The sequence below is a fragment of the Euphorbia lathyris genome, chromosome 1 (assembly GCF_963576675.1).
Source record: "Euphorbia lathyris chromosome 1, ddEupLath1.1, whole genome shotgun sequence".
Classification (NCBI taxonomy): domain Eukaryota; kingdom Viridiplantae; phylum Streptophyta; class Magnoliopsida; order Malpighiales; family Euphorbiaceae; genus Euphorbia; species Euphorbia lathyris.
The window spans coordinates 2,626,257-2,653,674 of record NC_088910.1 but is presented as its reverse complement, the minus strand read 5'-3'; the positions used below and the strand labels follow the sequence as shown (position 1 = coordinate 2,653,674).

Genomic DNA, 27,418 nt, shown 5'->3' with positions numbered 1-27,418 from the left:
TGGCACACTGGTGCCCTGGAAAATATTTATCTCCACATTTCCAACAAGCACCCGGAGTTCTTTTGAAGGGTTGAGAGGTTATGGGTGGTTTAGGATTAGGATCTGGTGCTTTGGGTACCATGGCTGAAGAAGTTGATGGTTTATAAGTTGATATTGGGGCAGGGTTCCAGGCAGCAGCAACGTATGGACTCGTTCAGTCAGGATCTTGTTCAAAACAGGAAGGATCATCTTACCACCCAACAAGCACTGCTGGAACTCAACAAATCCATGGCTGCAATGGCCAAACTCGTTCAAACCTCCTTAGAAGGGTCATCTGCTGGTAATCACTCCTCATCCTTCATTAACAAGGGTATTCTGAGCACTCCTCACTCTTTCCAGCTAGGAGACAATTCCCAAAAACCACCATATTTTAACAAAATGTTACCCAGATGCGATTTGCCTCAATTTGAAGGCACAGATGTGGAGAACTGGGTTGGCAAGTGCCAAAAATACTTCCAGTTATTTGAAGTCGCTCATGAGAAGAGGAAGGACTTGGTAGGCCTATACTTACAAGGCAAGGCGGATAAATGGTTCAAGAACTGGATCCAGGTGAATGAAAGGGCCAGTTGGGAGGAGTTTATTGAGGAAATTAGCAAGCGATTTCAGGAGACTGAGACAAGTGATGTGGTGGAGGAGATGACTCAACTTAAGCAAGAAACAACAGTTGCTCACTATCAGGAGCTTTTTGAAGCCCTGAAGCTTAAGATGGAGAAGAAGTTTCCATCCCTCGAGCAATCTTATTACGTTAGCAGTTTCATCGCAGGGTTAAAACCTGAAATCAGGTCTGCAGTAAGGGCGACCCAACCTGCCGAGATCTTCACAGCCATTAAACATGCCAAGCTCCACGAAACTCATGTCAGGGAGTTGATCGATGTTGTGAAACCCAAGGTTTGCATCTGCTCTGCAGTAGACTTTCGAATTTCCAGAATCTGGGCATTAATCTCCTTAATTTGCTGATCGAAAATATCCATAGCGTCCTTTTGTGCTTTAATGGCTGCTCTGGTTTTCTTTTTAGCGTTAGTTACCATACAAGTTGTGATGGCTAAGGACCTTGAGCTCTGATACCAATGTCAGAACTTAGGGTTCTGATAATAGAAGAAATAGATTTAGATGAGAAAAGAAAGGGAATTAGGAGGGAAAGAAGAAGATAGAAGGAGGGAATAATTCTTGATTAATTGCATAAGGTTTCTCAGTACAAATTGTTCTCTAAATAGAGTACAATGAGGAGAAACGGTTACTAGTACACTTGTGTCATCACACAGTTGGCCCACAAGGCTAACAAACTCACTAAAGACAAAATAAGATAACAAACAAGCTAGCTGTCACCTACCAATTGCACTAATGACTAGAATAACCTTTATTTAAGATAAATAATGCGTAAAGCATAAAGAAATAAAAAACTAACAGAATGACAGGACTTGGATAATTACATATGCAGTCCTTTAACTTTATCCCTTCGCTTGTATGTGACAACGGCTTAAACGTCAATGGCCCATTTAGGTTACAGCCCTAGATTCCGAGAATCCCGGCCCGACCCATAAATACAGACTGCCATAATTAGCAGTGGACTGTGGTTGGTGTTGCCACGGGATTTTCATCGGCCAAAAAAGGAAGAAGTCTTTCTTCTTAACTTTTCTGGTTCCAAGTCAAGTAAATTAAAATCTACAATTCATTTCTACTTCTCACAGCTGTGCTTCATACTTCATAGTCCTCTCCTTCTTCACACACTGACTGAGACTCGGAGATAGAGAAAATGGCGGAAACTGTGCATTCACCGGTTATCACTTACATGTCAATGCTTTCATTACTGAGTCTCTGTCCTCCTTTTGTTATTTTGCTGTAAGTACTCTCTTCTCTTCTCTTCTAGTTCAAATCTCAGTTCAATCTTTCTTCCAAGATCTTTTTTATAGGTCTTTCAATTGCGTCGAAATTTTTTAGATTGGGTAAGTTGCTGCTGTGAAGTTTCATATATGTTTAATTTAATGGAGTGTGTTTAGATCTTGATTAATTTCAAGGATCAGTACTGGTTCTTGTTATATTCAGTAAATTGTTTGTCATTTGTTCTATAAATCTCTTTTCGAAACTTAATTGTTTTGTTGATACATGTTAATTTATACATCTTCGTGTTTACTGAAACAAACAATGCTGTTGTTGAAATTAAGAGATGGATCGAATTCTAGAAATGCTTTTATTTTTCCTTGTGAGAAAATTTGAAGTAACTTTGTAACTCTGTATTATTGGATCAAAGACTAGTTGCTGCATAATGTTGGCTATACATAACTCAATAGCCAATTCGAAATAGAATTGAGATTAGATAAAGCAAAACAAGCACTGTGCTCACTGCTCACCAGTAGCACCGTTAAGGAAACCTAAATGATTGATATCTATGTTGCACGGAAACTTTTCTTCACTAGCTTTTCGTGTCCGTTTCCGTTTCCAGTACTGGTCACTTTGTCCCCCGAACGTAAGGGACAATCCATTAGCCAATCCAACTCCCTAAAATTGACATAACACACCCCTTATTTATAAAATGAAAAACTACATTGCATATGGGAAGTCAACCGAAAGGTGAGTGGTCCTCATGGGTCAACATCTTCTCCAATTGAGGAAAAATAAGCGGCTCATTATGTCAATTTTAGAGAGTTGGAGTGGCTAATAGGTTGTCCCTTAAGTTCCAGAAACTGTGCATTCACGGGTTATCACTTATATGTCAATGCTTTCATTACTAAGTCTCTGTCCTCCTTTTGTTATTTTGCTGTAAGAACTCTCTTCTCTTCCCTTCTAGTTCAAATCTCAGTTCAATTTTTCTTCCGAGATCTTATTTACGGGTCTTTCAATTGCGTCAAACTTCTTCGTCTTGAGAAATGTTCATATATGTTCAATTTAATGGAGCGTGTTTAGATCTTGATTAATTTCAAGGATCAGTACTGGTTCTTGTTATAATCAGTAAGATTGTTTGTCATTTGTTCTATAAATCTCTTTTCGAAACTTAATTGCTTTGTTGATACATGTTAATTTATACATCTTCGTGTTTACTAAAACAATGCTGTTGTTGAAATTAAGTGATGGATCGAATTCTAGAAATGCTTTTATTTTTCATTGTGAGAAAATTTGAAGTGAGTTTGTAACTCTGTGTTGGATCAAAGACTAGTTGCTGCTTAATGTTGGTGATACATAACTCGATAGCCAATTCGAAATAGAATTTCGATTAGATAAAGCAAAACACGCACTGTGCTCACTGCTCGCTGCTCACCATTAGCGCTGTTAAGGAAACCTAAATGATTGATATCTATGTTGCACGTAAACTTTTCTTCACTAGCTTTTGTGTCCGTTTCCGTTTCCAATACTGTTTCCTAGCTATATTTTTGGTCTAAACCATATGGAGCCTCTAAAGTTGTCCATTTTGGTGACTTTGTCCCCGAACTTAAGGGACAATCCATTAGCCACTCCAACTCCCTAAAATTGACATAACACGCCTCTTATTTATAAAAGGAAAAACTACATTGCATATGGGAAGTCAACCGAAAGATGAGTGGTCCTCATGGGTCAACATCTTCTCCGATTGAGGAAAAATAAGCGGCTCGTTATGTCAATTTCAGAGAGTTGGAGTGGCTAATAGGTTGTCCCTTGAGTTCCAGAAACTGTGCATTCACCGGTTATCACTTATATGTCAATGCTTTCACTACTGTGTCTCTGTCCTCCTTTTGTTATTTTGCTGTAAGTACTCTCTTCTCTTCCCTTCTAGTTCAAATCTCAGTTCAATGTATGGTCAATTTAATGGAACGTGTTTAGATCTTGATTAATTTCAAGGATCAGTACTGGTTCTTGTTATAATCAGTAAGATTTTTTGTCATTTGTGTTATAAATCTCTTGATTACTCTGAACTTAATTGCTTTGTTGGTACATGTTAATTTATACATCTTCGATTGTACATGTGGATTAATTTACTGAAACAATGCTGCTTTTGAAATGAAATTAACAGATAGATCGAATTCTAGAAATGCTTTTATTTGTCCTTGTGAGAAAGTTTGAAGTAAGTTCACTTAATTTGGATGAATTTATTGAAACAATGCTGTTGTTGGAATTAACCGATAGATCGAATTCTAGAAATGCTTTTATTTTTCCTTGTGAGAAAATTTGAAGTGAGTTTTTAACTTTGTGTTGGATCAAAGACTAGTTGCTGCTTAATGTTGGTGATACATAACTCAATAGCCAATTCGAAATAGAATTGAGATCACTTGTTAAGGTAGATAACGCAAAACAAGCACTGTGTTCAGTGCTCACCATTAGTTCTGTTAAGCAAACCTAAATGATTGATATCTATGTGGCACGGAAACTTTTCTGCACAAGTGTTTCGTGTCCGTTTCCATTTCTTTTCCAATACTTTTTCCTAGCTATATTTTTTTAGAAATAACCTTTTCTGGTGTATGTTTCCGTTTCCGTATCAGTTTCCGTACAACATAAATTGATATTAATGTTATTTTATAGTAGTAGAAAACGAGTTTTGGTTTGGCTTGGTGAAGAAATTCATATACACATGTTTAGACTTGATGTTTTTTTCCTACTTTTTTTTTTTTGCTAATGCAGATGGTACACGATGGTACACGCTGATGGTTCAGTTTTACAGACTTTTGACTTCTTAAGGCAAAATGGTATTCAAGGATTTATAACCATATGGCCAAAACCTACTGCTACAGCTTGTAAATTAATTGCTTGTTATGGACTGTTTGAGGCTGCACTTCAGCTTCTCTTACCTGGCAAAAGGGTTGAGGGTCCAATTTCTCCTCAAGGGAACCGACCAGTCTACAAGGTTACAATGATGTGTTCACGAAAATGCTTAGTGATTTCTTCTGTCATTTGACTGTAAATGCCTAATTTTAGAAGGAAAAATCTGCATTCAGTTTTGATGGCCTTTACAGCCGGTCCCAAGCCCGGACAAAGGAGGAGGGTTGCGGTAGGTTTGTGGCGGCCAGCGTAAAACTTAGCCACATCTTATGACATGAACCATAATATAAATACCGTTGGGGCGTTCCCTACTCAGCGACGCGCTGCACTTCCTAGACCCGGGTGTAGTGATAAATGTGCAAGGGTTGCTAGGTCGTCGCCCCGAAGCGGCGCGCCACCCCAGGACCCGGGGGTGGTGTCAAATATGCAAGGGTTGCGGGTAAATAAGCTAGTCCACGGTAATGGTAGGGGTAGGGGTAAGGGTAGTAGGTTACGCTTTGGGACATGGAACATAGGTTCTTTGACAGGAAGATTAGCTGAAATTGTAGATGTTATGAAGAGGAGGAGAATAAATATATTATGCCTACAAGAAACCAAGTGGGTTGGAGCCAAGGCTAGAGAGATAGCTCCTTGGGGTTATAAGCTTTGGTACTCAGGAAAGGATAAGGGTAGAAATGGAGTAGGTATTCTTATTGATAGGGAGTATATTGATGAGGTAGTAGCGGTGTCTAGGAAGAGCGATAGAATTATGAGTGTTAAGCTAGTGATAGGGGATGAGGTTGTGAATGTCATTAGTGCATATGCGCCACAAATAGGATTAGATGTGTCTATAAGACAAGCTTTTTGGGATGACTTAGAGGAAGTGGTGCAACAGGTTCCTAGGGATGAAAAAATGGTACTAGGGGGTGATCTCAATGGACACGTGGGTTCTAGGCGAGATGGGTTTGAGAGTGTTCATGGAGGGTATGGTTTTGGAGATAAGAATGAAGCAGGAAATGATATTTTGGAATTCGCATCAGCCTATGACTTGAGTATCATGAACACATGGTTTATGAAGAGAACATCCCACTTAGTGACTTATCGGAGTGGCGGTAATGCGAGCCAAATTGACTTCTTCTTAGTAAGGAGTGCTTGGAGAAAGAGTTATATTGATTGTAAGGTGATCCCTGGTGAGAGTACGACAACCCAACATAGAGTAGTGGTGCTAGATTTTCGAAGTAGGAAATGTATAAGAAAACAAACACCTCAAGTAGAGACTAAGATTAAGTGGTGGAAATTGCAAGGGGAGAATCAACAAAAATTTGTGGATGAGATGACCAAAAAAGATATTTGGACTTGCAATATGGATTCAGATATAGATTCAATATGGAATAAGATGGAGCATAGTATAAGGGAAGTAGCGAAGGAAGTTCTAGGGGAATCTAAAGGTAGCATGCCACCGGGTAAGGACACATCTTGGTGGACAGAAGAAGTACGACAAGCAGTAAAGAGTAAGAGAGAATCCTATAAACTATTGGGGAAATGTAGGAGTGACGAGAACTACGAAAAATACAAAGAGGCTAAAAGGGAAGTAAAGAAGGTCATACGAGATGCTAGAGCAAAGGTGAATCGGGATCTGTATACAAGATTGGATACGAAAGAAGGGGAAAGAGACATATATAGAATTGCTCGGATGAGAGATAGGAAGACGCGAGATCTCGGAAAAGTTAAATGTGTGAAGGATGTGGACCAGAAAGTCCTAGTTGGAGATAAGGATATCAAGGAACGATGGAGGTCCTATTTTGATGACTTATTTAATGGAGATCGCCAACAAGATGTTGGAGATATAAGTATCCATCACGATATGATAAATCATGAATGCCTGCGGAGAATTCAAAAGGGTGAAGTCAAAATGGCATTAAGTAAGATGAAGTTGAAGAAAGCAGTAGGACCTGATGGCATCCCTATTGAGATTTGGAGATGTTTGGGAGAAAGAGGAATCGAATGGTTGACGACGTTCTTCAACAAAATTTGGAGAAACAATAAGATGCCATCAGAATGGAGGAAAAGTACCTTAATCCCTTTGTATAAGAACAAAGGCGATGTCCAAGATTGTGCCAACTATCGGGGAATCAAATTAATGAGTCACACTATGAAACTTTGGGAGCGAGTGATTGAACAAAGGCTAAGGAGGACGGTGAAGATCTCGGAAAACCAGTTTGGCTTTATGCCGGGAAGATCAACTATGGAAGCCATCCATCTAATGAGACAATTAATGGAGCACTATCGAAATAAGAAGAAAGACTTGCATATGGTTTTCATTGACTTGGAGAAAGCATATGATAAGGTACCAAGGGAAGTACTTTGGTGGGCCTTGATAAGGAAAGGCATTTCGCGGAAATATATTGACATCATAAAGGACATGTATGAGGGAGTATGCACGAGTGTACGTACTAGTGTTGGGAAAACTGAAGAGTTTCCTATTACGATTGGAGTGCATCAAGGTTCCGCACTAAGCCCATTTCTTTTTGCCATCGTTATGGATGAACTAACAAGTTCACTTCAAGATGGTATACCATGGTGCATGCTGTTTGCAGATGATATTGTGTTGGTTGATGAGACGAAAGAAGGAGTGGAGATGAAGTTGGAACTATGGAGGCAAACTCTAGAATCTAGAGGCTTTAAGTTGAGTCGAAGTAAGACAGAATATTTGGAGTGTAAGTTTAGCGGCCGTAGGAGTAGGGAGGCAGGGACAATCACCCTAGATGGGAGAGTTGTTCAGGCCTCGGATTGCTTCCGGTATTTAGGATCTATTATCCAAACGGATGGAGAAGTAGATGGAGATGTTGCCCATAGGATTAAAGCTGGTTGGTCGAAGTGGAAGAGTGCTACGGGTTTCCTTTGTGATCCCGGCATGCCTAATAGATTGAAGGGAAAATTCTACCGGACGGCAATTAGACCAGCATTGTTATATGGTACGGAGTGTTGGGCAGTGAAACACTGCCACATCCATAAGATGTCGGTGGCGGAGATGCGTATGTTGAGATGGATGTGTGGTCACACGAGAAAGGACCGGGTGCGTAATGAAATAATTAGGACAAAAGTAGGGGTTACATCTATTGAGAATAAAATGAGAGAAAACCGACTAAGGTGGTTTGGCCATGTGAGACGTAGAGCGCTTGATGCGCCGGTTAGGAGAACCGAAGAGTGGCAAAGGGATGTAGTGGTGAGGGGTAGGGGAAGACCTAAGCAAACTTGGAGGAGGGTGATCGAGAGTGATATGAGTTTATTGGGAATTGAGGAAAATATGGTAGTGGATAGGACGGAGTGGAGGGAGCGAATCTGTGTCGCTGACACGACTTGATTTTCACGGTTTTATATGATGGTTCATGTTAGCCGACCCCGAATCATTTCGGGACTAAGGCTTTGTTGTTGTTGTTGTTGTTGTGTGTCCTATCCTATGTTTCAAGCTAATGCATTTCTGTGATTGTTGCAGGCAAATGGCGTGTTAGCATATGTAGTAACACTGGTTACCTATTTAAGCCTTTGGTGGTAAGAACTTATTCCATTACAACCATTTTTTGAGACTATGCAAATTGATTACTGAAGAATTTTCTTTTGTTCACTTAATTTGGTGTTCCGCCTTTGATATGGGGAAATTAAGAGTTAGTTTGTGCAGCTGCCAATTACTAGTACTGCAGATTGTTTCTGGACTTGTGAACACATATATTAATTGGTTTATCGAAATGGCGTGTTAGCATATGAAGTAACACTGATTACCTATTTAAGCCTTTGGTGGTGAGAACTTATTTCATTACAACCATTTTTTGAGACTCCACGTATTGATTAAAGGGCGGCCCGGTCGCATTACGCGTCCCCGCTGAGCGAGGGTCCGGGGAGGGGTCCCACCACAAGGGTGTATTGGGGGCAAGCCTTCCCTTGCCAATTTAATTGGCAAGAGGCCGCTCCTAAGACTCGAACCCGTGACCTCTGGTCACACGACAACAACCGTTTTTACCGTTGATTATCGAAGAATTTTTCTTTAGTTCATTTAATTTGGAGTTCCACCTTTGATATGGGGAAATTAAGAGTTAGTATGTGCAGCTGCCAATTACTAGTACTGCATATCATTTGTAGACTTGTGAACAGTGTTCTAAAAGTCGTAAGGCACTAGTCGGGCGGACAAGACCTCAAAAGATTAATCGGGGATTAATCAGATATGTATTTTTCCATTTTTTATATTTATAATTAAATAAATATTATATAAACACATTTAAAATATAAATTATCACATCTAAAATAAAATAACCTTGACATCCATAAAAGTGCACAAAATAAAATAATACTAACATCCATAAAATTCCACAAATATACTCCAACTCTTCATCCTCTCCATATTCTTCAAATACTTCTTCTTTTTCTTCCTCAAAACATTTAATATTTGTAACTTAATATCCTTATAAAAATAAAAAATAAAGTGTCCATTTGTGGTGCTGTGTAAACGGAGGAAGCACAGTGTGCGATGATGAAGAAGGAGTAGAGCAGAGGAGTGGCGATGATGAAGGGAGTGGTGGCTGCTACAATTTGTTAAAATGAATTTAGGGCAACATTAGATGGGTTAATTATTTAGTGGTGCTGTGTAAATTAGTTTGGGTTTTTTTTTTAATTTGAAATTAGTTTTATTTAGTGGTGCTGTGTAAATTAGTTAGTTTTATTTTTTAGTTGTTGTTAATTATTTGTATTATTTAATTTGTAGCAAATTTTTTATAATTTTATGATTTGATCCGATTTTTAGCCGCCTAACCCGACTTGACCCGATTTTTAGCCGCCTAACCCGACTTGCCCCGATTTACCCCGACTTGAACCGCCTAGGCGGAAATATATCGGACCCCCGACTTAACCCGCCCAGTTATAAAAAATCGTTCTGTGTTTTGAATTTCACCGACTAGTCGGCCGATTAGTCGGCGACTTGGCCGACTAGCGCATATATTAATTGGTTTGTTGAAGGGCTCGCGACAATTTGATATAATCGTACTTCATGATTGAACTGTATTCAATTCAGAGTATTAGTCTCCTTTGAGTGGATGACTTTGCTTGGGGCAAACTACAGTACAAAACTGTACTTTCAACATGACTAGTATTAAGTGGAATAAGTAGACAAAATATTTGTACCTCGCTCAAGTTCTTAGTGTAACAATAACTAGTACTTTTCCATGTGTATTATGCAGGTTTGGAATATTTAACCCCACTGTTGTTTATGACCATCTGGGAGAAATATTTTCCGCCCTCATTTTTGGAAGCTTCTTCTTCTGTGTTTTATTGTACATAAAAGTAAGAATCCGAAGTTGACAACTTGTTCATGTTATTTAAGATGACTTGAATCTCTTACCCATATTTTTTTTTTTATTTCTGAAGGGTCATTTGGCGCCATCATCAACTGATTCTGGTTCATGTGGAAACGTAATAATGGATTTCTATTGGGTGAGTCCAAAATATATCTTTATTGCAATTACGAGTTTATTATTATGTGTAGATAGGTTACCATTTTATAACAATTCTTGTCAAAAAGATGCTGCTTTTCACGAGTCAATTTAGCTTCACTTTTTCTATCTGATTTTCTTTTAAGTTATGGATCAGTTTTGATCAATTGTCATCTAATTTTGAAAAACTGGAGTATTTCTCCAATTGGATTGCACAAAAGAAAACTTGAACCGCAACACCTTTTCCATGGATATTACCTGGATATGGACCAAACTCTGGATTGTGTTATTATTATACTTGTGATTCGTAAGCTTGAATTTGTTCATAATGGAGGTCCACAGTCTCAAAACAATTTTCTTATATGATTTTTTTTGTGTTGTTGCAGGGGATGGAGCTCTATCCTCGAATTGGAAAGAACTTTGACATCAAAGTTTTTACAAACTGCAGATTTGGAATGATGTCTTGGGCAGTTCTGGCAGTGACCTACTGCATTAAGCAGGTGATTAAACTACTTTTCATATAAAAACACCAACTTTGATGAATGCACAACAACAATTAGGAAAATACCATGTTTTAACTGTAGGCATGACAGCCTGAAACTGCCTACATCCTGACGAAAACTTCAAAAGGAGGTGATATCTCAAAATAATCTGTGTGGTTGATGTAGTCAGCAACATAGTTGTCAAGTCGAGATTCGACTCGTGAATTGAAATCGAATTGTAAGATTCGGCTCAAATTTGTAATATTATAAAAATAAAATAAAATATTTACCATGTTGAACTCAAAATATTATCAAACATTAGTCTAGAAATGCAATTCTAACGTCAAAAAAGAAATCATATCCACGAAGTACTTAAAATTCAAATTCGATGCAAATGCAATCCTAATAAAACTAATTCACAAATTGTACTCTGTTTAATAACTTAGTGGAGATGGAAAGTTTGAGTTTCTGACTCTGTTTTTTTTTTTGCCTTGTTGTCAACTTGATAATGATGGAACGGAATTAGTTTGAGTTCATAACTAGGAGACGAGTTTAGTAGTTAGTGTTGTTGAAGTTTTTGATGAACTGTGATGAAGATCCGGTTCGAAATAGAGCTGAATCGAATCGTATGTCGTAAGATTCTGTTATAATTTAGATTCGCTCTATAGTTCAAGCTTGAAATAGAGCTGAACTGAATCGAATCGAATCCTAAGATTCTAATAACAGTGACTATATCCATCAACGTGCATAATGCAACTAAGCTTTGGAGTTATAACGCATTGATGTGAATATTTTTCTAATATTTTGTTTTCTTTATGTTCCAGTATGAACTGTATGGAAAAGTATCTGATTCCATGCTTGTAAATACAATATTGATGCTGGTGTATGTTACAAAATTTTTTTGGTGGGAAGCTGGATACTGGAGTACAATGGACATTGCACATGATCGAGGTTCGCTTATATTTTGCTGTTATGTACTTACTATTATTGGTTTTACCAATTTTATTTTCAGTACATTAATTAGAAAGCATCATTCTGCTTTTTAGTGTCTTTTTCCATTCTTATCATTTTATTTCTGGACTTTGGCAGCTGGATTCTATATTTGCTGGGGATGCTTGGTATGGGTTCCATCTATATATACTTCTCCCGGCATGTACCTAGTCAAGCATCCTGTGAATCTCGGAACTCAGGTACAGGAGTTTGCTTCCAGTCTGATTATCTACTTCTTGGATTTAATTGGGAGGAAACCTGTTCAGTAAAAACTTGGAAGTGAAATGTTGATGGTCTAAATTAAATGGGATTAAAAGTTCGGTAATAGAAGAAAGAATTTTGACGAACGGATGACACAAGTGCATTTGTTGTCAAAGATGGGTGCATATTACTCGTCTTTGGTGGCAATTTCTGACACGACAGAGTTGACACGAAATTCATTTTTCTTGCATTTCTATCATATATAACCATATGGAACATATATATAATATAACAGGATTTTGACACGAATCCTAAAACTGCCACCTTATATTGCAACTTTGGAGTTTTCGCTTTAAATGCTATGTCGGATCCATTTTCACCCGCATAATACCTGGTTTGCAGATCTCAATTATTCATTTTTGTAACTATTATTCTGACCTCTTCATCATCTATCTTTTCAGCTTGCACTGTACATGTTAGCGGCTGGTATTCTATGCATATATATCAACTACGATTGCGACAGGCAAAGGCAAGTATTTCGAAGAACAAATGGCAAGTGTTACGTTTGGGGAAAGGCTCCATCGAAGGTACATTCATGCTATAATCTCTTCAAACTATCTACAGTTTGTTACTGTATGAAATGTCATATTCTAACCTGATAGTTTTAATGAATAGATTAATGCCTCGTATACTACGGAAACTGGCGAAACAAAGACCAGCCTTCTCTTAACCTCAGGATGGTAAGTATTCATTGTCAATTTATCATATTGTGACGATAATCTCACTCAGGCTGAGCTGGATTGTTGTAAAAGATTATGTTGATATGTTCTTGTAGGTGGGGCTTATCTCGTCATTTCCATTACGTACCTGAAATATCAGCCGCCTTTTTCTGGACTGTCCCAGCTCTTTTCAACCATGTAAGAATTTTGTTTCAAATAATTTCATAGTCATACTTGTTACCTATTCAAGGCCGGCCCTGGACTTAGGCTAGGAGTGCCCCCATAACTGGAGGAGCTCCAATTTTTTTATTAGGTGTGCATATATTATATATAGAGAACTTTTTTTTTACCCCTCCCCGGACCCTCGCTCAGCGGGGACGCGTAGTGCACCGGGCCGCCTTTTATTAATATTATTTAGGTTTTAAAGGACCCAAATAATTAATATTTTAAACTTAAAAGAGGCTCAATTGGTTTTTTTGAGTATACGCTGAGGGTTAATTTAAGAATATAATAAACCCACCCTTCCCTATATATAACCTATTCACATTAGTGAAGCGGCTGGATGCATAAAAGAAGTGCACGTTTGGGAGACCTTAGTCGGGATGCATAGGGGAGTCAACCTACGAGTACGGAAGGGGTTCGTAGTATTCGTACATGACACAAATTTTTTACACGTGATATATATACGTGACAATTGATTTAATTTTTTTACCATATAGATTTAATATGTAGATAAATAAAGAATTAATTTTTTTTCTTATTTATTCACGCATTACGTCTATATAGAAAAAAGATAAAAAAAAAAAACTATTGGAAAAAAAATAAAACAAGAAATCGGTTAGTTTTTCATTCAAAACGAGTTAAATGTCACCTATGGAAATACTCCAAGGGCAAATGTTATAAAAAAAATACCACATTAGCCAAATGACAAAATCTTGAATACCACAAGAACCAAATATGAGTTTAATCCTTAATTTAAAGAAATTGTGAAATACCACATCTTTTTGATTTTGCATAAACAATGATATTTAGTGAACATAATAAAATACTTTTTATTTATCACGTATTGAAATATATTTTAATTTTTTTTTACGTACAATGTTTTTATTAAAAGGCCCTTATTTATTATTCCACCTAGGGCCCGTAAATTATCAGAACCGCCCTGTACCTATATTGCACGAAACTCTTCTTCATTAGCGTTTCCACGTTTCATATCCGTTTCCATGGCTGTATTATATCTATATTTTTTTAGAAATAACGTTTCCTAGTGTCCGTTTCCGTGCAACATAGCTTGTTACTGAACTCTTCCTTTCCTCTTGGACCTTTTGTTTTGCAGTTCCTACCTTACTTCTATGTGATATTTCTCACCATCCTTCTTTTTGACCGAGCTAAGAGAGACGATGACCGATGTCGATCCAAGTAAGCATAAGCTACATTCGTCGTCGTTGCTAGAATTAAATGAAACTGAACATCGTTGATTGATTTTGCAGGTACGGTAAATACTGGAAATTGTACTGCGAGAAGGTCCCTTACCGGATCATTCCCGGGCTCTACTAAAACATGTTTTTTTAGGAAAAGGCAGAAATTTCAGTCTAGATGCTTTGCTTGTTAACAGTTGATGAGTAAGGATGTTTGTGCATTTTGTAGTCAGATTGTTACCTTTTAAAGTGTACTCTTGTTAAGTGTTGTTTGTAAGTTTTGACAGTTAATGATTGCTGTCCAAATATATGGTTTATCACCAGGTTCTAGTTTAACTTTTATTAGGATAATGTGCAAAATACCTCTAATATTGACGGCCGAACGTTGACATTTAGAAGCAATTTTATCCTTAATGTCTAAAATGGTGCAATTTGACTTCTGACGTTGGCAAATTTACCTATAACGTCGATAAGTTTGGTTAATTTGAGAAATAATTTATCAAACTGTTTTCTCAGTTATGAATTGTGTCATCTATAGTTGTATCACTCATTGATAATAGATCACAATCATACGAATAGATGTGAAAAGTATTTGAAAAAAAATTATATTGTATTTTGTATGACTTGAAAAAAAAAATCAATTATTTTATCGAATTTAAAAATATTAATATATAATTTTATTATTAAATCATAAAAAGTGTGAATTTTTTTTAAAAAAATTCAATTGATAGACCATGTGAAGGGATGGTAAAGTTGAACATCGATGGGTCGCGTAAAGAGAATGGAAGAATTGCTGCTGACGGTGTATTGAGAGATGCAGGAGGTGCTTGGTTGTCAGGTTTTGCTCAGAATCTGGGTTTGGGCTCCTCTTTTATTGCTGAGCTCTGGGGTATCTTTTCTGGGCTTAGGGTGGTAGAGGATCTGGGGATTAGGAGGCTGCTAGTGGAGTCAGACAATCTCGAAGCAATCAAGATGATTTCTGATAAAAAGGGCTCTGTGTTTAGGGAGCCAGAATTTAGTTAAAGCAATTAGAAGGATTTGCTCCTCTTTCGATTCTATCAACTTTTGCCATGTTTTCAGGGAGCAGAATCGGGTGGCAGATCGGCTTGCTGCTGAGGGCCATGAGAGGACTTTGGGCGTCTCTATTTTCTCTTCTCCTGATTTCCTGTTATCTTTGCTTTCTGAAGATAGTGTGGGGGTTAGCTTTCCTAGGCTAATCTCATGTTATTTGTTGTGGTGTTTGTTTTTGTCTTTACTTTCTTTTCCCTACCAAAAAAAAAAGAAATAAAATATTTGTATTTTGCAATGATGTTTGAAATTGGTTCAACTTGAGGGATAAAATTGTTTGACTGCCAAGGGGGTAAAACTACTCATTGCTATCAACGTTTGAGATATTTTTACACTTTATCTCATTTTTACACTTGCTAGTGCAAATTATGCTATGATAATTACAGAATTAATGGCTAAAAAGAGTACTAATTAGACTTAATTACTTGCCAAAATCCTCATAATTTGCCTTATCTGTGCAGGTTGTTCTCGGAAGCTTCTACTTGTGCTAAGAAGTCAAGGAACAGTCAAATTAGTGGAGAAATGGGGGGATCACGTGACCAGACTTGGGGAAGGGGAGAAAGGAGTCCCAATGCTGAAATCACAAGTCTCCAAGAAGAAAAAGTCGTTGCATGTGTTCTTAATGGTTTTGGAAAGATTAAACATTGTCTTTTATGGGCAGTTTTTGTATGCTTGTGTTGTTTTCTCCTGACTCAGAAGGATTGTCTTTTTCTGTAAACTTTGTCTATTCTCCCAGACTGCTCCCACAGGCAGCAGATTGTTCTTTCCGGATTTCCTAAGCTTTGTTTATATTTTCTTTTTATTTTGTTGAATCCCTTTATATAGCCTCTTGTAGGAAGCTAGGGGAGGATCACTTTTTTTTACTTAGTTTCAACACTTGTTTGTGTTTTGTACTCTTGGGAGTGAGATTCTTAGCAATCTCACACTCTTTTTCAATTTAATTGTCTTTGGATGTGTTTAATTACTTTTTACGATCCAAATATGAGCATGAGTGAGTAGTCACTCAACGGGCTGAGGCTGGCCTAAGGCTGACCAAAGCAGGCAGTGTCCACCCCTATTATATGTAAGAATATGATTAGACCATTGTTAGGTTGGGTTCCTAATTCATGATAGGTCTAGCTAACCTATCCTTTAGTTGGATGATTGCGGAGGACACTCGGGTCAGAAAACAGAAATTGCAGCCTAACACACACTAGTTGAGGATGGAGACATGATCAACTATTGTGCCTAAGGTTCTTAGTTCTATAGCTAGTTGCTCTCTTAACCTTAATGCATAGGAGTCCTTGCGAGCCCACGTTTTATACTAGTTTGCATGTTTGGAACATGGGAGACCTGACCTTGGTGAAATTAGTGAGAGTTACTTAGGATCTATGCCCTTAACATTGCGTAATAGGGGAAACCTACTTGTTCGCTAAGTCGCATGGTTGCGCCTCCTGCCTGTTATTTTAATAACTGAAAGCAACCTCAGTCAAATTGCATGTGTAGTTACTGATCCTTTCAAATCACTCGCTTTAGAATAGTACACTTAATTTCTTTTAACATCTCTTCCTTATTAATAACCTCACTTACCCCTTTTGTTCTAAGAATCTGATTGTTCTCTGAATAATCTCGTGATTTCTAACACTCCTATCCCCGTGGATACGATAATATACTTACATTTTATTACTTGGGACCTAGTGCACTTGCTAGTGTCACTCCATTTTGGAGGCAACACCTTACATTACCAAAATCTCCAGTAGTGTAAGATGTAAAGAAGTCCCTTCGTAAGTAACGTGTAATGATGCACCAGAATCTAGGATCCATCATGTATCTTGAGAGGATAGATTAACGATACCATCACCACATAGAATAATTACCTCATCTCCACCAGAGGTAGTTGCGGTCATGTGCTTAGCATCACTATTTTCGTTACCCTTATCCTGCTCTCATTTGAACAACCTGCATGCTCTCTTCATGTTGGCTATCTTGCCACAGTGGTAACATTCTAGGTCCTCTCTTGTCTTGAACCTTCCTCTCGAGCCATCTCTTGACTTGCCCGTTGACTTGTCTCGCCTATGGAATTTTCTATTGCTAGTTTTTCCATGATATTCTGAGACGAGGGCTTCTGACTCGGCAACTACACCTTGTTCTTTCCTCCTTGCTTCTTTTTTGAACATGCTATCTTTGACTGTGTCTAATGTAAGAACGCCTTGAGAAGCTGAGTTGCTTAAAGATACTACTAGTGTATCCTAATTATCAGGGAACGAGCTGAGTAACACTAATGCTTATAATTCATCATCAAACGACATATTCATATTCATCAGCAGGTTGATCAAAACTTGGAAGTCACTAAGATGCTCAGTAGCACTTCGACCATCTTTGTATTTAAGATTTATCAAGCATCATATAACGGATAATTTAGCTTGAGCAGTCTTTCGCCCGTACATGGACGATAATTTCGTCTATAATTTGTATGCATTTGTCTCTTGTGCCACATAGTGGACACACACTTTGATCCATCCATTGTCGAGTTTGTCCGACATCTTTTCTATTTAGAATGCTCCATGCATTGCCTGACTTCCTTGCTGGTTTTTGTCCTAACAATTGAAGGGGCTCATTCAAATCCTTGTAGTAAAGGATGTCCTCCATTCTTGGCTTCCAAATGGAGTAATTGGATGCAGTCAATTTAACATTGTTGCTGACGATGATGACAATGACCCTCCAACTTAAATTACATAAGAAAATAATTTTTAAGTTGAAGCTTTGATACCACTTGTTGGGAAAGATGACTAAAAATAAATAGTCAATAATAAATATGGTACTCCTGTGATCAAACTTTTCCCAGTCTTGTGTAAATAAAATGGGCAAAAATAATTATGTGTATTTCACTAAGGAAAAATTAATCAGAATGCAATAATAATAATCTCACCAAATAATGGTGGTTAAACTCTCTCTTGGTTTTATCTCTCAAGAGGATTTTCTCTCTCACTTTCCCAAACTTATTAAGTTTGGTTTTTGTTTGTGATGATTTACAAATGAAAACTATGAAATCTTTTATACTTAAGAAACATGCTAAAATAATAACTACAATTAGCTTCTTCTTGTACTCCTTTCATTCTTCTTTCTTTTCTTAGTATAATTTAATTATGTTTTCCTTCTTTTTCTCTTCTTAATTCTTTTTTTTTCTTTTTTTTTATTGTTCCTTGTTTTTCTCTTCACTAATGAGGAAAAAACTCATAAAAAACAACAAAAATGAGTTACAAAACAGAAACTCAAATACACACTACATAAAAATATAGACATATTTGGTTCAATTATTGTTGTTTACCATTTGTTGTTATTGGTAGCTAGTAGATTAATTGATTTTCCTTCCAAAATAGCTATATGCAGTTATTTCTCTATTTTAATCTAACACTCTATGTTTGTTGTTTGGAGTAAAACTAAAAGAATGAGCTAAAAAAAAGAAACTCAAACGCAAAAACATAAAAATACGGGAAGATTTGGTTCAATTGTTATTGTTTACTGTTTGTTGTTGTTGGTAGCTAGTAGATGTTAGCCGATTCTTTCCAAAAATAACTATTTTCAGTTGTTTCTCAATCTGAATCAAACACTCTATATATATTGTTTGGAGTAAAACAACAAAAATGAGCTACAAAAAATAACTTAAACGCATACAATATAAAAATACATGCATATTTGGTTCATTTGTTGTTGTTTACTATTTTCTGTTGTTGGTGGGTAATCGTTGTTAGGTGATTTTTCTTTCAAAATAGCTATCGACAATTGTTTCTCAATCTTAATCAAACACTCTTGTTAGGTTTCATGTTTTTATAGGTTAACTTTGTGATGTTATACACTTTTCTTTCTTTCTTTTTATTATATATATATATATATATGAGCTACATAAAAAGAAACATAAACGCATATTAAATAAAAATACGAGCATATTTGGTTTAATTTTTGTTATTTATAATTTGTTACTGTTGGTACCTAGTAGATTTTAGCTGATTTTTCTTCCAAAATACCTACTGATAGTTGTTTCTCAATATTAATCAAACACTTTATATCTACTGTTAGCAGTATAACAACAAAAATGAGCCATACGAAAAGAAACCAAACATAGATGACATAAAAATACAGGCATTTTTTGTTGATTAATGTTTATTGTTGCTGGTAGTTAGTAAATGTACGTTGATTTTTCGTAAAAGAGGTATCGACAATTGCTTCTCAATACTAATCAAACATTCTATATCTGTTGTTTGGAAAACAACAAAAATTACTTGCAAAAAAGAAATGCAAATGCACACTACATAAAGATACATGCATTTTTTTGGTTCTGTTCTCTAATGTTTGTTGTTGTTGGCTGCTAGTAGATGCTAGCTTATTTTCCTTCCAATATGGTCCAGACTTTCAGACATTTAACAAAAAGCTCCGAAGTCCCCGAACTGAGATAATATTGCAAGCTCCAAGTTAGTCAGCCGATTTTGATATTTGAAGAGAAACGCTGCTCTTTTTCTTCCATAGTCTGCTTTACCTGAAATATATGACTCACCCGAGGCAGACCCACCTGCACCTGCACTAGCATTGGTAGTGCTATTTGAGATCCTTGTGGAACTCAGATTCAAGATTAGGCTCCCTAATTGAGCTTGAGCTCTAACCTGACCTGTTGATTGTTGCGCTTCCCGTGGTCGGGTAATGGTAGATGATCGACTTTATATACGTGGTAGATCAAATTAAGCTTTGGCTAAAAATAGCAGATAATCAGAAACAGAGAAGGGTCAAATTCAAAGAAAAATTTCACTTGTAAAAAACAGGAGATATACAGAATTTAAGTAAATTGAAGAATGTGGTGAATTTAAATGTAGTTAGGAATCTACAGGAGGCATACAAAAAGTATCATGCAAGGGGTATTGTTTTTCATTGCTAAAAAGACCAATTTTTGGACCAATTTCATATAGTTTCTCATGTCTACATAAATTAAGCCTAAAATGATTTTGGAGATCCATTGATGTGAGGTATAAATACATACATACATGTCCAATTAATGACCTTATTTATCATTCCACACAACCCCTTTCTTCAAATCCAATATCTAGAGAAATTGACTTTCTACTAAATCAATGCAAGTTGCTCTATATAGCTAAATGAAGCTTAAATAAACCAAATTATAACACTATAATCAACCATATATCTTCATTTGCAAAACAAATATGAAATTACAACAGCAGAATCAAATTTGAACCCCCAAACTGGGAAATATTATTCATATAACTTGGCTATTACAGGATCAAAATATTACAATCAGGTTCTATGCATCATTATTGCCTATTTACAAGAACACAAGACGTTGATTTTATAGCTCAACAAGGGTTGATACTTTCTCAACAAGAATTCTAGATATGCATAAGGATCCTACAATTGCAACAAGCCCTTTTCCCACAGGAGTTGATTTATCAGCTAGCAGACATTTTACTAAGCTCCTATCCTATAATCAAATGACCAGAAAATTGGTTAAGTAATTTTACGTCTTGTGGGGCATCACCCGGAAGTTTATAACACGGGTTCTAAAGGGCATCTGACTTGTCTTTTATATGCTTCAAAGTAACATTTGCAAGTTTCGGATATTTTCGCAGCTCCTTAACCAAAATTTTCCAAGTCGCTTTCCAATCAGGAACCATTTGATATGCCCCTAGAAAATTTCAGGCTTCTATTATCTCTTCCAGAAGCCTCATTTCCCCTTCCTCAGTCCACTGAAAATCCATCTTTCTCCTAGAATTGCATGTGTTATCCTTTTCTTTTTTTGATAAACTAGAATCTCCGGTACTCTCTAATTCTTCTTCCATCTTTCTTTTCATTCTTTGGAATATGTGAGGTATAAAGAGATATATAATCGGGTTCAATTTAAGGGGAAGGGAAAGAATCTCACAAAAAAAATGACCGACATCAGTGAAGATGTCGAACTACAGACGTAGGGTTGCAAATTGTTTGAAATAAATGTCTATAGGGCTATTTTCAAACTTGCACTTATTATCTCACCAAGAACATGGAAGGGTCTCATCGAGAACAGAGAGGATTTATTTTCTTCTGCGCATCGAGTACTGGTTTGGCGAAGGAAGGAAATCATGAAATCCTATGAAACTGAAACGGTGTAGTTTGCTATCAGTTAGGGTAAAATTGAGACTAATTAGACCAAAATTGAATTGAAACACTATTCATGGTTCACTTTTACAAGTGTAAATATAAATAATAAAATTAATATCCTATATAAAGAATATATACATTGACTCAATAATATTTCTATCCTGTTTAATTTAATAATATTTTCTAAACAAAAGTTCAATTTAAAGTTTCAAATCTAGTAATAATATTTCTAATATTTATTAAAAAAAATTGAGATGTAGATAAAACACAATGTGTGTGTTTTTTACAAAGAAAATGACTTTTTCTAATATTTGGTGTTGTGCTGGATCCTGATTAAACGTTTCATGCTTTTATAGGTTAACTTTGTGATATTATACACTTTTCTTTCTTTCTTTCTTTTTTTTATAATATATATCATTTTTGTGTCATTTATATCATATATAATCACGAGGATATATAGATGCATGTAACATAATTATAACACGATAAATCATTTTGACACCTCTAATTTTATTGATTTTAGTTTGAGTCTATAAAACATAAACTGCCACATCAGACCTTTAAAACATTAATAATATTTAAAATATTTACTATATTATTAACACGGTTACAATCAATCTTCCATATATACGTTAATCATACAAAACTACTAAAGTGTCTGAAGTATTTACTGTGTTAGTCACACTATTATAAGCAAATCTGTCAATGTAAGAAACTTTTTTCATTTTGTTGATATAATTGATGATACTTGGAAACATTATGCGTAAAGTTTTACCATTTAGTATGTTATGGCTAATTTTTCACTTATCATGTACATTTTGTTTTTAAAATATCACGCTTTATTACTAAAATACATATAACTTATAGTATTATTTTGTTGACCGTATTAAATTTTATAAATCACTTTTTTTTCCTTTTGGAAATTGAAAATCTCAATTCCACTTTTCTCCTTACCGCAATTTTTTTACATTTCCCAGTTTGGTTGCTGCTCAATTTTGGGAAACTAGCTTTTTCCTTGGCGCTCATTTTTTCCATTTCACATATTATTCTCTCTTTTGCCGCTTCAATTTTTTCTATCTTCCCCAGCAAACTTTCTTCTGAAATCAATCCCCCCCCCAAAATACAGAAATAGGGTTCTTGAATTTGAAGAGTCCAGCAATGACAATTGACAAAAATCCACCATGATACTGTCACTCCGCCTCACTTTAATTTCTTCTATCTTCCTTCTGAAATCAATCGCCCCCCAAAACAACACAGAAATAGGGTTGGTGAATTTGAAGAGTCCAACATTTGCAATTGACAAAAGATCCACCATGATACCGTCACTCCACCTCACTTCGATCTCCATCTTCACTTATCTGCAATCGATTATTCTCCAACTGCAGCTGATGCTATCTATGGGAATTTTGTAGGCAACGTCTCTAATTTCATACTCCGTAATCAATTTTTTTTAAGTCTATTCTTAAATTACCAATTTTCTAATGTTTACCTAGCAGAACCCAAGGATTGGCTTGAAGAGTAGTAGAAGAAGAAGGCTCCAATTTCATGTTGGAAGGTGATAAAGTGTTGACATCCATCATTTTATTGTTTAAACTTTACTTTTATGTATCTGAAGTTCTTATTATGATATTGTAAAATTGGTTTTTTATCATGAGATGCATATGCGATTTGATATATCTTTGTCAGTCCTCTAGTGAATTTGTAAAAGAAAAATATATAACATCACAATCCTGATTAAAGGTTTCATGCTTTTATAGGTTAACTTTGTGATGTTATACACTTTTCTTTTTTTCTTTCTTTATAATATATTAACTTTGTGATGTTATACACTTTTCTTTCTTTTTTTTATAATATATTAACTTTGTGATGTTATACATTTTTGGGTTAATACACATATTTGCTCTTGTGTTTTCTCAGAAAAACAGATTTGCCCTTAAATCAAATAAACCCACAAAAATATCCCTGAATTTTTCATAAACCTGCAATTATACCCTTATCTGACAGAGCTGCTAAACGGCGATGACATCAAACCTTCTTATCTCCAGAAAAACTTCAGAAAAGAACAACCAATCACAAACAGAAAAAAATATGCACATTCAATTTCGATTAAAAGCAAGTTAGAAGAACAAATTGGTCAAAATTCATTTTTATAAAAGCTCAATCAACCTAATAAAATGGCGTCTAAACCTACTAATTAATCCAAAAGCAATAGCAATAGAAAACAATAAGAAACCAAATGAATTTTGATTGTCGTCATCCAATTTTTTTGGAGACAAGAAGGTTTGATGTCATCGCCGTTTAGCAGCTCCGTCAGATTAGGGTATAATTGCAGGTTTATGAAAAATTCAGGGATAGTTTTGTGGGTTTATTTGATTTAAGGGTAAATCTGTTTTTCCGCGAAAACACAGGGTCAAATATGTGTATTAACCCTACATTTTTTTCTTTCTTTTTTTATAATATAATATATATTAAAACATTAATAATATTTAAAATATTTACTATATTATTACCACGGTTACAATCAATCTGCCATATATACGTTAATCGTACAAAACTACTAAAGTATCTGAAGTATTTACTGTGTTAGTCACACTATTATAAGCAAATCTGTCAATGTAAGAAACTTTTTTCATTTTATTGATATAATTGATGATACTTGGAAACATTATGCGTAAAGTTTTACCATTTAGTATGTTATGGCTAATTTTTCACTTATCATGTACATTTTGTTTTTAAAATATCACTCTTTATTAGTGAAATACATATAATTTATAGTATTATTTTGTTGACCGTATTAAATTTTATAAATCACTTTTTTTCCATTTGGAAATTGAAAATCTCAATTCCACTTTTCTCCTTACCGCTAATTTTTTACATTTTCCAGTTTGGTTGCACTCAATTTTGGGAAACTAGCTTTTTCCTTGGCGCTCATTTTTTCCATTTCACATATTCTTCTCTCTTTTGCCGCTTCAATTTCTTCTATCTTCCCCAGCAGACTTCCTTCTGAAATCAATCCCCCCAAAACAATACAGAAATAGGGTTCATGAATTTGAAGAGTCCAGCAATGGCAATTGACAAAAATCCACCATGATACCGTCACTCCGCCTCACTTTAATTTCTTCTATCTTCCTTCTGAAATCAATCGCCCCCCAAAACAACACAGAAATAGGGTTGGTGAATTTGAAGAGTCCAGCATTTGCAATTGACAAAAGATCCACCATGATACCGTCACTCCGCCTCACTTCGATCTCCATCTTCACTTATTTGCAATCGATTATTCTCCAACTGCAGCTGATGCTATCTATGAGAATTTTGTAGGCATCGTCTCTAATTTCATACTCAGTAATCAATTTTTTTAAGCCTATTCTTAAATTACCAATTTTCTAATGTTTACCTAGCAGAACCCAAGGACTGGCTTGAAGAGTAGTAGAAGAAGAAGGCTCCAATTTCATGTTGGAAGGTGATAAAGTGTTGACATCGATCATTTTAGTGTTTAAACTTTACTTTTATGCATCTGAAGTTCTTATTATGATATTGTAAAATTGGTTTTTATCATGAGATGCATATGCGATTTGATATATTTTTGTCAGTCCTCTAGTGAATTTGTAAAAGAAAAATGTATAACATCACAATCCTGATTAAAGGTTTCATGCTTTTATAAGTTAACTTTGTGATGTTATACACTTTTCTTTCTTTCTTTATAATATATTAACTTTGGGATGTTATACACTTTTTTTTCATTTTTTCTTTCTTTTTTTATAATATATTAACTTTGTGATGTTATACATTTTTTTTTCTTTCTTTTTTTTATAATATAATATATATTAAAACATTAATAATATTTAAAATATTTACTATATTATTAACACGGTTACAATCAATCTGCCATATATACGTTAATCGTACAAAACTACTAAAGTGTCTGAAGTATTTACTGTGTTAGTCACACTATTATAAGCAAATCTGTCAATGTAAGAAACTTTTTTCATTTTGTTGATATAATTGATGATACTTGGAAACATTATGCGTAAAGTTTTACCATTTAGTATGTTATGGCTAATTTTTCACCTATCATGTAAACTTTGTTTTTAAAATATCACTCTTTATTACTAAAATACATATAATTTATAGTATTATTTTGTTGACCGTATTAAATTTTATAAATCACTTTTTTTCCTTTTGGAAATTGAAAATCTCAATTCCACTTTTCTCCTTACCGCTAATTTTTTACATTTCCCAGTTTGGTTGCCGCTCAATTTTGGGAAACTAGCTTTTTCCTTGGCGCTCATTTTTTCCATTTCACATATTCTTCTCTCTTTTGCCGCTTCAATTTCTTCTATCTTCCCCAGCAGACTTCCTTCTGAAATCAATCCCCCCCAAAACAATACAGAAATAGGGTTCGTGAATTTGAAGAGTCCAGCAATGGCAATTGACAAAAATCCACCATGATACCGTCACTCCGCCTCACTTTAATTTCTTCTATCTTCCTTCTGAAATCAATCGCCCCCCAAAACAACACAGAAATAGGGTTGGTGAATTTGAAGAGTCCAGCATTTGCAATTGACAAAAGATCCATCATGATACCGTCACTCCGCCTCACTTCGATCTCCATCTTCACTTATCTGCAATCGATTATTCTCCAACTGCAGCTGATGCTATCTATGGGAATTTTGTAGGCATCGTCTCTAATTTCATACTCCGTAATCAATTTTTTTAAGTCTATTCTTAAATTACCAATTTTCTAATGTTTACCTAGCAGAACCCAAGGACTGGCTTGAAGAGTAGTAGAAGAAGAAGGCTCCAATTTCATGTTGGAAGGTGATAAAGTGTTGACATCGATCATTTTAGTGTTTAAACTTTACTTTTATTCATCTGAAGTTCTTATTATGATATTGTAAAATTGGTTTTTATCATGAGATGCATATGCGATTTGATATATTTTTCTCAGTCCTCTAGTGAATTTGTAAAAGAAAAATGTATAACATCACAATCCTGATTAAAGGTTTCATGCTTTTATAGGTTAACTTTGTGACGTTATACACTTTTCTTTCTTTATAATATATTAACTTTGGGATGTTATACACTTTTTTTTCTTTCTTTCTTTCTTTTTTTATAATATATTAACTTTGTGATGTTATACATTTTTTTTTCTTTCTTTTTTTATAATATAATATATATTAAAACATTAATAATATTTAAAATATTTACTATATTATTAACACGGTTACAATCAATCTTCCATATATACGTTAATCATACAAAACTACTAAAGTGTCTGAAGTATTTACTGTGTTAGTCACACTATTATAAGCAAATCTGTCAATGTAAGAAACTTTTTTCATTTTGTTGATATAATTGATGATACTTGGAAACATTATGCGTAAAGTTTTACCATTTAGTATGTTATGGCTAATTTTTCACCTATCACGTAAACTTTGTTTTTAAAATATCACTCTTTATTACTAAAATACATATAACTTATAGTATTATTTTGTTGACCGTATTAAATTTTATAAATCACTTTTTTTTCCTTTTGGAAATTGAAAATCTCAATTCCACTTTTCTCCTTACCGCTAATTTTTTACATTTCCCAGTTTGGATAATATTTAAAATATTTACTATATTATTAACACGGTTACAATCAATCTGCCATATATACGTTAATCATACAAACCTACTAAAGTGTTTGAAGTATTTACTGTGTTAGTCACACTATTATAAGCAAATCTGTCAATGTAAGAAACTTTTTTCATTTTGTTGATATAATTGATGATACTTGAAAACATTATGCGTAAATTTTTGCCATTTAGTATGTTATGGCTAATTTTTCACCTATCACGTAAATTTTGTTTTTAAAATATCACTCTTTATTACCAAAATACATATAATTTATAGTATTATTTTGTTGACCGTATTAAATTTTATAAATCACTTTTTTTTCCTTTTGGAAATTGAAAATCTCAATTCCACTTTTCTCCTTACCGCTAATTTTTTACATTTCCCAGTTTGGTTGCCGCTCAATTTTGGGAAACTAGCTTTTTCCTTGGCGCTCATTTTTTCCATTTCACATATTCTTCTCTCTTTTGCCGCTTCAATTTCTTCTATCTTCCCCAGCAGACTTCCTTCTGAAATCAATCCCCCCCAAACAATACAGAAATAGGGTTCGTGAATTTGAAGAGTCCAGCAATGGCAATTGA

At 35.2% G+C, this 27,418-nt stretch overlaps 1 protein-coding gene across 2 annotated transcripts; it reads left to right on the top strand.

Annotated features, from left to right (window-relative positions):
- Positions 1–1,606: 1,606 nt before the first annotated feature.
- On the top strand, positions 1,607–14,375 carry LOC136220419 (7-dehydrocholesterol reductase). 2 transcript variants are annotated; one of them, XM_066008243.1, is made up of 13 exons: positions 1,607–1,878; positions 4,627–4,849; positions 8,240–8,295; positions 9,972–10,074; positions 10,159–10,224; positions 10,610–10,723; positions 11,530–11,656; positions 11,795–11,895; positions 12,358–12,483; positions 12,572–12,636; positions 12,732–12,813; positions 13,952–14,034; positions 14,106–14,375. In XM_066008243.1, exons 1-13 carry the CDS (start codon positions 1,793–1,795, stop codon positions 14,170–14,172), a joined length of 1,299 nt encoding a protein of 432 aa, XP_065864315.1. In that variant the 5' UTR covers positions 1,607–1,792; the 3' UTR covers positions 14,173–14,375. The 2 variants fall into 2 exon arrangements, with proteins under 2 accessions (XP_065864315.1, XP_065864320.1); XM_066008248.1 differs by lacking the exon at positions 1,607–1,878 and adding an exon at positions 3,683–3,756.
- Positions 14,376–27,418: the final 13,043 nt, after the last annotated feature.